This window comes from Microcaecilia unicolor, chromosome 1 (genome assembly GCF_901765095.1).
Source record: "Microcaecilia unicolor chromosome 1, aMicUni1.1, whole genome shotgun sequence".
NCBI classification, from domain to species: domain Eukaryota; kingdom Metazoa; phylum Chordata; class Amphibia; order Gymnophiona; family Siphonopidae; genus Microcaecilia; species Microcaecilia unicolor.
In genome coordinates, this window is record NC_044031.1 from 512,781,153 (window position 1) to 512,794,669 (window position 13,517).

A 13,517-nucleotide genomic window follows, 5' to 3' on the forward strand; every position below is an offset into this window, starting at 1 on the left:
TAAACCTCACAAGTTTGCTACTGTTTTCAATAGCATCTGCAAATGTTTGGGGTCACACAACATGGTGGCAACCTCCATCCACTGGCTTCAGTCCACAGAATGAGCTAGATAGGCTCATGTTGTCTCCTGTCATAATACCTCCTTGGTTATTACCATAGCTCAAGAAGATTTGCATCTCTTGGGGAGGTGGTAGGGACTGTGTGCTTGATTCATCCTATTGTTTATGGAAAACAACTGTAAACAACTTATTTTGTCTATCAATAAGCAGAATTTAATTAGGCATGTAAGTGGGTGTCTCCCAAGAACAGGGGCACTCTGTTTTATAAATTCACTGTCCATTGTAAAAAGTGTCCCAATCAGATAAGTGAGAGAGTTGTACTTGCACAAAGATAGGTTGGTCAGCACTGCTCAAGGAGGTTGGATGAAAACAAGAGATGGGATGATATCAAAAAGTTGAAGCCAATTAGGTTAGCCTCTTTTTCCCCTACCCCACGCAGCTGTCATCCCAGTACACTCAAAACAAAACAAAAAAAAACTTATCGGCTGCTGCATCCACGTTGTCATTCTTTATTGTTGGTAGCATTTTTATTTAATCTCATTTATATTTTCAAACATGCTAGTTTGTGCAGCATACGGATGTACACAGAGAAAGTATAATGGAATAACTTTCATACGTAGAGTAGTAATCCTATATAATAAAACACACCTCCAACATTCTGAAGCTAACTGCATGGCTGAGGCATTCCTGCTCTCTGTATCCATCTCCTGAATTGACATCACGTACTTCCGGGTTTGTCACAAGCAGAAGTGACCAACCACACGAGGTTTCTCGGCTTCAGAATGTTGGAGGTGTATTCTATTAAATAGGATTGGTCAGTTCCTTGAAGCACAGCCAGAGCTCAGCATCCTGCACAGTAACGCTCAGACACCAGAGAGAGGGGGGGGGGGGGGGGGCACAGGTATCTCGGTCACATACACACTCTCTCGGTCTCATACACTCAGTCTCACAGAGTCTGTGTCTCACACACACTCTCTCTCTCTCTTGCACACACTGTATCTGTGTGAAACACACTCTCTCTCACTCTCACATACGCACTTGCACACACTCTCATTCTCACACACACACACACTCTCTCTCACACACACACACTCGCACATTCACTCTCTCTCACACACACACACAGTCACTCTCACATACACTCTCTCAAACATACACACTCCGAGGAAAACCTTGCTAGCGCCCATTTCATTTGTGTCAGAAACGGGCCTTTTTTACTAGTTTATTATAAATCATAATCGTGTCATTTGGAGGGGTTGATTATAGGGGCACACCCTAGCACGTGTTATATTCATGCAGAGATTGTTTTTCCTAGTAAAGGGCCACTAAAACAGACATCATGTTATGAGAATCAGGTGCTCATCATTTAGATTTTCTATGTATTTATGTACTTATGTATGACAATTATATCCTACATCAAACATGAATTAGGTTGAAACCTGAGAGCATTTAAAATCTTTTTTTTTCCCTATTCCTAAATCAAAAGAAAAAGATGGCATGTGGGAACTTGCACTTTTTGTTTTGTGGATTGCAGTGGTATATTATAAAAATGCCCTTGATATGTTTTTATTACTACCATTTAAAATACAGAAATTTAATAATGAGGGCAGAGCTACCTTCATGCAGAAGTCCAGAGCCAGTCTAAATGTGCCAACATTATCCAGTTCAGCACACTATTAGCCACCAAGTTCATACAAAGTTAATTATGTTCAGTGGTAAATAAATCTGTTGGCTCAGGCTGCTTGCAATGTGAATATTCCATCACTGTTTCATTATTGCTATCAAGTATTACATATTAAGGGCATTTGCTTTAAACTTTGTTTTAATTTGTTTATGCAGTCCTTACATGAACATGGTTTTGCTTTTTAAACCCAAAGGTGAATCATAACGGTGGTGGAACAATTAGGTATAAACTGTGTTCTTTCTGACTTTACTTGTTTTGGACTGCTTTGAATCTTACTGATCTGTACACCTGCTGAAAAGAATTTTCTAAGATAGAAATGAGAAAATAAAAATTAAGTTTTGGATGTACTCTGTACAAGTTGTTATTTACTTTTGCAATGTATGTATATGGATGTCTGTTCTGGTGTGTGCATTTGATAATATTTGAATAACTGTCTATATTTTTGGCTATGAATTCTGAACATAAGCATCATTAAAGGACAGACTTTTAAATGCCCAGTTGGGTATATATGCTAATCTCAACTCTGTTAAATGTTTCATATATATCCATCTATTTGCTCCCATGATATAACTGAATTCTATTATTCTTTCTCACTGTATATTCAAATGTAAGCCACATCAAACCCAACTTTGCTTGAGATAATATGTGATATAAATGTAAAAAAAATTTTAAAAATCCTTTATCCTCCACCTTTTAAGACACTGCCTATCCAGCTGGACTGTGATGGCACAAAGAGAGCACGTTTGGTCCAATGAAGACTAAGTACATAAGCACCGTCATACCGGGAAAAGATCAAGGGTCCATCAAGCCCAGCATCCTGTCTCTGACAGTGGCCAATCCAGGCTTCAAGAACCTGGCAACCCCCCCCCCCCTCCAAAAAAAACCCCCTTAATTCTTAATAATGTTCAATGGACTTTTCCCTCAGGAATCTGTCCAAACCCCCCTTTAAATTCCGTAAGGCCAGCTGCTGTCACTACATTTTCCGGCAACGAGTTCCAGAGTCTAACTACACGCTGAGTAAAGAAAAACTTTCTCCTATCTGTTTTAAATCTATCATATTCTAGCTTCATCTTGTGTCCCCTGGTTTTGTTGTTGTTTGAAAGTGTAAATAAACGCTTCACATCTGTCCACTCTATTCCGCTCATTATCTTGTAGACTTCTATCATATCACTCCTCAGCCGCTTTTTCTCCAAGCTGAAGAGCCCTAACCTTCTCAGCCTTTCCTCATAGGGAAGTCATTCCATTCCCTTTATCAGGAAACAGGATATCCTCACTGAAATTTGGCCATCTGTATTGTATAGAACACAGGGGCATAGCCAAAGGTGGGCCCACCCACCATTGTTCAAGGCTCACTCAGAGATCTGCATCATTTGCCGCCTTCCCTCTCACAGGTCCAAGCTCACTTCCTTCTTCTTCCCACCACCGTTGCAATGCTCGCAGCTTGAATTTTCAGGCAATCCAGGATTTACACAGGCACTTCAGGGCCTTCCCGCTGCTGCGTCCAGCCCTCTCTGATGCAATTTCCTGTTTATGTGGAGGCCGGATGTGGCAGAGGGAAGGCCCCAGAGTGCCTGTGTGAATCACTGATGACCTGAAAATGTAAGCTGGAAGCACTGCAATGGCAGAGGGGGAAGAAAGAGTGACAGTGATCCTGGACATGTGGGAGGGAAAAGGTGTGCTGGACTTTCTGGGAGAAGTGGTCCTGCAGGAAAGGGAGAGGTATGCTGGACTTTCTGGGAGGAGAGGTGCTGCAGGGAAGGGAGAGGTGTGCTTGATATGTAAGGAGAAGGGGGGATGGAAGAAAGGGCGGTAAGTGCTTCACCCATGGGGAAAAGGGGGACTGGCAGGAAGGGAGAAAGGTGCTTGACCCATGGGAAAAAGGTGCTAGATGCTGGAGGAGAAGGAGAGCTCGAGGGGAGAGAGAGGTGCTGGGCTTGCAGGAGGGAGAGGGAAGGGAAAGAGAGATGCCAGACCATGGGGATGAAGGATGAGGGGATCAAATATTGAACCCACAGGAGGAGGGAAGGTGTCACAAAACACCTAACCACCCACCTGGGGTTACTCTACGGCCACTTAGAGGGTATATCCCCAGGACAGCTCAGGTCAGCCTGCACCTGCTGCTCATGCTCTACACTAGCACCCTCCTCCCACGACCGCCTCTGGGTGAGTCTCCTGCTCTCCAATTATCCCCAGTGATTTCTAGGTTACTGGAGCCACACTCCCAGTGGTCCCACAATTCCCGGAAAGCACTCACAGACCCAACTCACGAACCACCATAATTCTTTATCAGTCCACACAGGCAGAACGAACAAACATGTTTATTCTCAGAACTTGGAACAGTAGACAAAAAAAAAAAAGGAGAAATAAAGTCTTACCTGCTAATTTGCTTTCCTTGAGTCTCTCCAGACCATTCCCTATGAGTGGGTAATATGCACTCCTACCAGCAGAGACTGAGAATTATTGAACAGCGCTCCTGTATAAGGGACTGTGCAACCCTGACCTGCTCAGTATTTCTCAGTCTCCCAGCAGAGGTAGTTGCTGTGCAACCCTGCTCCATGTTTTTGGTGGGTGTGCCAGTTTTGACCCCTTGGTTTTAGTTAGGTTTACAGGTTCTCTTTAGGGATCTTGCATAGTGGTGTAGTAAAATAAACAAAAAGAAACCTCCTTGGGAGAGAAACAGCTGAATTTATCTCGGGCTGTTGGCCCTGTGCCTCTTTTGGGAAGGTGTACACTCCGGGCTCCGGGTCCCACCTCCCACTCCCCTCTGCCCTTAGCAGTGCACCTCGGCCTTCTCCCCCCTTCTCTGGGAGAAGTTCCTTCAGGCAAGGCCCCTGGTGGGAGCAAAGCTGGTAGAAGTGCATATTACTCACTCAACAGCAGAGAAATAGAAGAGATGTATTCCTACCCTGTGCAAAATATAAAAATAGCTGCCAAGATTGGTGTTAGGGGGGTAAAACTAGGGCAACTGACCAGAAAAAGACCCAGACCTGCTATAAGCTGAAGAAAGTGCAGCCTAGTAGTAAACTTTGGTGTCCCCTCCCAAATTTCTGCCCTCGGCCCTAGCCACGTTTAACACCAGCTCTGGTAGGATGCCCATTTCACACAGAAATCTAAACCCCCAAATTACATTTTTCCCACATATTACTCTGGGGACTTGTTTGAAATCTGTATGGTTATGAATATGTAAATTATTCAGAGGACAAATAAGGTTTTCTACAATATTTAGTAGGATTATTGCTGAACACGGCCCTTAATATTTATGTAAATAAATTACATGCCAATAGAAAAATATTAAGAGCTTTGCTTAGTGCACATTAAACATAAATTAAGAGGGGTAGTTATGCGTGTTAAGGGAATAACAAACAATTTTGGCCAAATGCGCATTAAAAGGCAAAATCATACAATACTGCTCTTAATACATGTATACTAGTGCCACATGAGCTAAATAGGAGAAGATGCAAAGCATACGACTGTATGCAAAGCACCTCATTATTATGCAAACTAAACAACATAGCTTGCATTTCACTTCTGCAGCTGCATTATTCATAGAAAGATAATGCCAGCTTTAAATTGGCATTTGTCTTTCCTCTTTAGGATGATCAGGCTGCTAAGGTGTGGCTTGATGTTCCTGGGGGCGTTTTAATGGGGCAAGTGATCTACAAACGATCCTGCCCCTTCCTATGATTCATAAACCTCACCTCCCCCCACTGAGTTTGGCCCCTCAGCCCCTAAAACAGGCCCCCCACATGTGTAGCGGAGGGGGCTTAGAGTGATTTCATTGCTATTAACCCATAGGCTACTGGCTTCAAAATAACAATGGTCAACTCCTAGCAGTACTACCACTAGGGGTCAAGTCAGCAACTTGGTATTGTTTATTTATTTATATTCCACCTTTTACAAGACAGAGAAGATGGCGACATTCACAATATCAAAAATAACTCCTCTTCACTTACTCAAAATACACAAAACCAAGTACCACACAAAATACTATTCAAATTAAAACATTTATAGAGCCATAGACAATGGATGGGAATAGGCCTTAGGTGTTCTGGATTGGGTGGGTTTCTGGATCAGAAGAGGGGCTACCTGAGCGGAATCTGTATAGGTAGAAGGGGGTTTGCTGGGGGGATTGGAAGGAGGCCAGAATTATTTGTAGAGTACTAGCCCTTTTAAAGATAGTGGGCCTGATTTAAGGCCTGCTTCTTCTGTTACTCAGCCAGAAACAGACAATATTCCTGGCCACAGCAGGACAAATTTATATTTACCATGGAAGTCACTATTTTGTGATACTGAGATACAAGGGTAGTGCAATAGGCCTCCTAGGTAGAGTTAACAAGATGGATCCAGTAGTTGCCAGAGGTTCTCTTTTTGTTGGATTACATAGGGTTAGATTTTTCTTCCTCTACGTGATACCACAAGTTAGTGACTCTTGTGGAAAATACCACTGCAGTAAAATGTGTTATTTTACCACAGCTTAGTAACTACCCTCTAAAGTGTACTATCTGTATAATACCTTATGAGGGACATGCAACTCCAGTTTAGATAAAATGTAGAAATTGGAAATGAGATGTCCGGTAATAATTTGGGTAGTATTTTAGAAAAAGATCTGCCGACCGAAAGTATTTTCTAAAATATATGCATGAATGCAGATGTGCATACTGGCTATGTATGGGGGATGCAACCATTTTACATATGTCAACATCTAAAACATCAATATACTTATCCAAGGTATAACCTGGTATTTCAGAACCTAGATGTGCAAGTTAGATGTGTATATCTGTTATTTTAGAAACCTACTCATCTAACTGCTCCCAATTAAATACAAAGGCCAGTGGCATAGTTACGGGTGGGCCTGGGTGGGCACAGGCCCACCCAGTTTTGGCTCATGCCCACCTTTTCTGGCCCCACAACACACTCCTGGGGTGGCCATCTGGCCTCCCTCTCTTCCTTTCAGGTGGCTCGGCAACTCCTTCCCTATCTACCTCACTATGTTCGTGAGCGGCAGCAGCACCGCACATCCACTGCCTGCGCTGGTCTCTGCAGGCTTCCCTCTGCCACGTCTCACCCTCACTGACATCACTTCCTGTTTCCTCTGACATGATGTGGCATAGGGAAGCCTGAAGAGACCAGTGCAGGCAGTGGATGTGCATTGCTACCAAGGAGGTTTGATGCTGCCGCACGTAAACGTGGCAAGGTACACCATGGAAGGGGAGATGCTGAGTCGCAGGCGGGGGCAATTACCGAATCCGGGGGTGGAGGAGAGAGAAAGAGATGTAGGACAAAGGAGGGGATGGGTGGTTTGGAAGGCCCACCCAAAAAAAACAGTTTAGGTATGCCACTGACAAAGACGCAATCATATTGCATTATCCATTCTGAGTAGGAAAATACATTGGATGTTAAGGATTTACCCCCCCCCCCCCCCCAAAAAAAAAAAAGCGTAGAGTACGGCCCAAAAAGAGCACTTTTACAAAACCTATGCATAACCAGGAGTAGCTGTAAATCATGACACGGACCTTAGTGATCATAGATGTATAGTCCCCTTCTGAAATAGGTAATAGATGTGTTATTTTTTTGGTCCTGCCCTAGTCTGGCTGAAACCACATTCCCTTCCCATATGCACATAGTTCAGGTTTACAAGTAAAACCCCAGCTTTCTAAAACTGGGATTTCTAAAATGTTGGTATTAACATGTATAAATTGCAAATAGGGCTTCTAAACTAAGGGTCTATATTTGGTTCAGGTAGCCTCACAAACAGGGAAAAATAATCACAAATGCCATTTTTTTAAAGGAAGTTAATTTAATACACTGTAATTTGTATGATCATACTGTCAAGTCCAACAACATAGCTTTTGTTACAAGGTTAATAGATTTAGCAGGAAAAATCTGTTTAAAACAGAGACCCTAAATTTTATGCCAATGTAGTCTTTCAATTAAGCAATACAGCATTACAGAAAATGTTTGTTGTACATATCATAGCATTTTGTTACTCCTCAGGTCTTTGGAGATACCCAATATCCATAACAAGACTACTGCCTATATAAAATGGATATCTGAAACAGTTGTGAAAACAAGAAAATGGGTCAATATTTAAACTCTGCAATCAGCTTTTTTTTTTTTTTTTTACACGGGCTATGTATGGGTTTAAATAAATCATGGATATTCAGTCCAACCGATATTCAAAGTGAGTTAACCGGCCGGGAACGGCTGCCAACTGATTAACTCGCTTATCGGCGGCTATTTGGTCATTTTCAGCGGCTCTTAACACGTTATCTTAGTTGAAAATGACCAGTTAGTGCTGAAGTGCAAGCCTGCTATGTCGGGGACATTTCGGGGGCAGAGTCCGGTTAACTCCCGATATTCAGAGCTAACTGGCTAGTGAATAAACAGGACCACATAAATAGCTGTCCTATCTTTATGCACTAACGCATGGCTGGTTAGCTCTGGGTATCGAGTTAACTGGGTATGCGCTAGCTGACTTAAAAAAACAAACAAGATATTCACTAACAGTGACTGGATATGGCCCGGCATTGAATATCCGAGATCAATGTCGCCAGAGGATATTAACAGCACTGCTCGCTACCAGCTGAATACTGGGGAGAATGTTACTACCTGGACAGTGAGTGGCACTGAATATCTGAGCAGATCAGGCTCAACTGCCACTATCTAGATAGAGGTAATTAGGAAAAACAAAGCAGTACAGTAGGTTGTAGCAGTTGTAAGCTGCAACCATATTAAATTCAGTAACTAAACATCTGAATCAGCTTATCTGCTTCACTAGTTACAATAATACATAAAAGAGGAATTTTTCTGTATAACTTATAAATACTTTGGGCCCAATATTCAAAGATCTATATAGTGGCCACCATTACATAGACATTAGAGATGGCCACCAGTGCCGATGAATATCCTTAAAGAATACCCTCAGCGTTATCTGGCCAATCCCATGGTAGTGTATGGACAAAGCAGCGAGTTATCCAGACAGTGGCAATATTCAGACCACTGTATGGATGATTAGGCCCTCAAAAAAGCTGTCTTAACTTTAGCTGGATGGTTATCCAGATAGGAGTTTGAGTTTCATTTTACAATCACTACTTTTTGAACAGGGCTCCAGTAATCATCACTGATTATGAAGCAGAATTCATAGTGGTGTAATCACTGTTTGTAGATAACAATATGACATTTAAAATTATAACTATCAGAATTAATCAGATTTATATCTCTATGATTATATATAGCTTTAAAGTTTCTGTAAGTCAAATACTGCTCATATTTGCTCAACTGGATTTCTATTTCAGTAGCTTGCTTAACTATTTGGTAAAACTGGGAAACATACTGTATTGTATCATGTCTAAACAACCAATCAGAATTTTTTTAACATTCTTTTGGATGTGTTTAGGAGTATCCCTAACCATACCCTTTACAAAGGAGCCTTCTCTAGAGTAGCCCCCACACTCTCTGAAAGACTTCGCTCAATGCAAGACTATCGCTACTTCAGGAAGCAGGTGATAGCTTGGCTCTTCTCCCAAGCCTGTAATGGAAGAAGCAACTAACTTGTTAGTCTCACACGCAAGGACTAAAACACCAGTATGTACATACAGTGGAGAGGACTTGCTTATTCACTCTTACCCTAGCTGAGATTATATTCATGCACCTTTCTGACTTTACGTACAACTTTCTTTAAATTAGTCCCCTTAGTTTCTAACTCCTGTTACTCTATTAAGATGTTTTATAGCAAATTGTGTTGACATAGTAAGTAGCATACTATGCCATATTATGTATTGTTATTTGAATATTTCTACTGCTATAATTGTATATTGCCTATGATCAACTTGTTCTTGCTGTGTACCGCTTTGTGAGAATTTGTTCAAAAAGATGATAACTAAATCCTAATAAATAAATAAATAAAAATAAAATAAAAGACATCTATGTATGGCTTTTTGCCATGTTACAAATACTACTTTAAAGATATGATACACCTGATCTTACATTTGTGTCTCCAAGCTGTCCCTTTCTACATTCAGGTGAATAAAAACTTTTGAAAGTAAACTAACATGCTACAGGTATAACTGTACAACGTTAAGTTGCATAGGATAGGTAAGTTCAACTGTGCTTCATACACGTTCTCACAGTTACAGTTCTCATTGCAAAAACTTTGATCACAAATAAAAGTGGTGACATGTTTAATCCATGTATCTTGTCTAGAATGTCACTGATATGCACAGAATTTTAAAGTTTAGAATACCTCACAACTTCACTCAATGCATGGATATTAATGGAAACAAATTACAAATATTGTAAAAACTTTGTTTCATGAAGAAAGAAAGAAAGAACTTAGATTATTTTGAGGAATCCAGCCCTCAAGCATGCTATGGCTACTTACATTATGTTTTGTTGGCTAGAATGTCTTGTGTCTAGGGTATAAAAAAAAGGCACAGATGTTTCACAAGGCGCCATATTCAATTCAACTGACCAAACTACATTCTTGTATTTTGACCTCACAGAACTACACCTTACTAGGAATTTATTCTACTGCGTCTTGAACCGAGGAAGTTATTGCTTTTGAGAAGGACTCAGGGTAAGTCTGTTGTGGATTCCTTCTTCACTTTGCACTTCTCTAGCACTGAAGGCTGGACACGATCTAGTCCGTGCACAGTTTGGCTGAGCTGTTGCATTGCTAACCATTTCACTTACTGTACTTATAGGTGATGCCCTCCATCTTCTCCTCTCCTGCTGCTCTTCTTTGTATTTTATGGAGTACCAAGCCAGGAAAATAAAAATAAACCCTATAGATTTAAGAGCTGCTGCCAAGCCAAAATAGACAAAGCGAAATGAAGTCACATCATATTCCCAGCAAGATCCTTGCACACCACAGTCCTGTTGCCAAAGCATGCAAGTGGTGTCAATTACAGCCCCAAAATAAATGGGAGTAGGGATGTAAGCTGCAAAGAAACAAAACAAAAGATGACTGGTTACTCATATTCCAGAGCACTAAAACATAAATCTAATTTTGCACAGTATATTTTCCTTATTTTATATTCATTTTAAACTACCAGCAAATATTTTAGGCTGTAACATTAATCAGAGGTGTACAAATAATATTTTACCGTAATCTTCTTTGATAATAATAATACAAAGCCAAATGCAGTAAACATGCCACCACAATGGAGAAAATCTACAATAGAATAAACTAAAAAGTCAAATTTGTCATCTTTTTTGGTGTGAAGTGAGTTGGCAGCTTTCGAAATGGGCAGCCTCTGGCCACCGCTCTTATTGAGGAAAATGGTTACAAAAAGCATGGTAACCAAACAACTTACTGATTACATAAATAAATTCTCAATATTACATGAATCACAATCAGGATTTCGCCACCTCCATAACACTGAAACAGTACTAATTACTCTCCTAGCCAAATTCAAGCAGGAAATAGCAACAGGTAAAAGTATACTTCTCCTCCAATTTGGCATGTCTAGTGCATTCGACATGGTAAACCATAATATACTACTAAGACTCCTAGATTACTTCGGGATTGGTGGAAATATACTTAGTTGGATCAAGGGTTTCCTAACCACTAGAACATACTACTACTACTACTTAACATTTCTAGAGCGCTACTAGGGTTACGCAGCGCTGTACAATTTAACAAAGAGAGACAGTCCCTGCTCAAAGAGCTTACAATCTAATAGACAAGTGAACGGTCGGTCCGATAGGGGCAGTCAAATTGGGGCAGTTTGGATTCACTGAACGGTAAGGGTTAGGTGCCGAACGCAGCATTGAAGAGGTGTGCTTTAAGCAAAGACTTGAAGACGGGCAGGGAGGGGGCTTGGCGTAAAGGTTCAGGAAGGTTGTTCCAAGCATAGGGTGAGGCGAGGCAGAATGAGCGGAGCCTGGAGTTGGCGGTGGTGGAGAAGGGTACTGAGAGGAGGGATTTATCCTGTGAACGGAGGTTACGGGCGGGAACGTAAGGGGAGATGAGGGTAGAGAGGTAGTGAGGGGCAGCAGACTGAGTGCATTTGTAGGTAAGAAGGAGAAGCTTGAATTGAATGCGGTATCTGATCGGAAGCCAGTGAAGTGACCTGAGGAGAGGGGTGATATGAGTATATCGGTTCTGGCGGAATATGAGACGTGCAGCAGAGTTCTGAACAGACTGAAGGGGGGATAGATGGCTAAGTGGGAGGCCGGTGAGGAGTAAGTTGCAGTAGTCCAGGCGAGAGGTAATGAGAGCGTGGACGAGAGTTCGGGTGGTGTGTTCAGAGAGGAAAGGGCGAATTTTGCTGATGTTAAAGAGGAAGAAGCGACAGGTCTTGGCTATCTGCTGGATATGCGCAGAGAAGGAGAGAGAGGAGTCAAAGATGACTCCGAGGTTGCGGGCAGATGAGACGGGGAGGATGAGGGTGTTATCAACTGAGATAGAAAGTGGAGGAAGAGGAGAAGTGGGTTTTGGTGGAAAGACGATAAGCTCGGTCTTGGACATGTTCAGTTTCAGGTGGCGGTTGGACATCCAGGCAGCAATGTCGGATAAGCAGGCCGATACCTTTGCCTGGGTCTCCGCGGTGATGTCTGGTGTGGAGAGATACAGTTGGGTGTCATCAGCATAGAGATGATACTGGAAACCATGAGATGAGATCAGGGAGCCCAGGGAAGAGGTGTAGATTGAGAAGAGAAGGGGTCCAAGGACCGATCCCTGGGGAACACCAACAGATAAGGGGATGGGGGTGGAGGAAGATCCATGAGAGTGAACTTTGAAGGTGCGGTGGGAGAGATAGGAGGAGAACCAGGAGAGGACAGAGCCCTGGAACCCAAATGAGGACAGTGTGGCAAGAAGTAAGTCATGATTGACAGTGTCAAAAGCGGCGGATAGATCCAGGAGGATGAGGATGGAGTAGTGGCCTCTGGATTTGGCAAGGAACAGGTCATTACAGACTTTAGAAAGTGCTGTTTCTGTCGAGTGAAGAGGGCGAAAACCGGATTGAAGCGGATCAAGGATGGCATGAGAGGAGAGAAAATCAAGGCAGCGGCTGTGGACTGCGCGCTCAAGTGTCTTGGAGAGGAAGGGTAGGAGGGAGATGGGGCGGTAGTTGGAGGGACAGGTAGGGTCTAGTGATGGTTTTTTGAGGAGTGGCGTGACTACAGCATGCTTGAAGGTGTCGGGGACAGTTGCAGTGGAGAGAGAGAGGTTGAGGATATGACAGATGGAGGGGGTGATAGTAGGAGAGATGGTGTTAAGTAAGTTGGTGGGGATGGGATCAGAGGAACAAGTGGTGCATTTTGAGGAGGAAAGAAGGCGGGCGGTTTCCTCCTCGGAGATATCAGGAAAGGAGGAGAAGGAGGTCTGGGTTGGTTGGTTGAGGGAGAGGGTTGAAGGGTGAAATCAATTTCTAATATATCATCACCATGGAAAGCAGACTGCGGAGTACCTCAAGGATCACCACTATCACCGATCCTTTTCAACCTAATGATGACCCCACTAGCCAAGTCCTTATCCAATCAAGGCCTTAACCCTTTCATCTATGCAGACAATGTCACAATATACATTCCTTACAAACATGATCTGACAGAAATCACCAACGAAATCAAGCTTTGGAGCACATTTCCAGAGGATGTGATAACAGCGGTTAGCATGACTGGGTTTAAAAAAAGATTTGGACAGACATGGGTAAGCCACAGCATGTCCTGGGATTAGTACCATGGAATGTTGCTACTATTTGGGTTTCTACAACATACTGTTGGAAATAGGCTACTGGGCTAGATGGACCACTGGTCTGACCCAGTATGGCT

At 42.5% G+C, this 13,517-nt stretch overlaps 1 protein-coding gene across 2 annotated transcripts in view; it reads right to left on the bottom strand.

Moving 5' to 3' along the window:
• The window catches only part of SLCO5A1 (solute carrier organic anion transporter family member 5A1), a 123,625-nt gene that overhangs the window by 15,263 nt on the left and 94,845 nt on the right, over window positions 1–13,517 (bottom strand). Inside the window, exon 10 of one of the 2 annotated variants that reach the window (XM_030215373.1) lies at window positions 10,434–10,681. In XM_030215373.1, the coding sequence (XP_030071233.1) occupies window positions 10,434–10,681 (248 nt within the window). Of the gene's footprint in view, window positions 1–9,502; window positions 10,682–13,517 lie in introns of those variants that run through there. The other variant, XM_030215368.1, reaches the window with a different exon arrangement.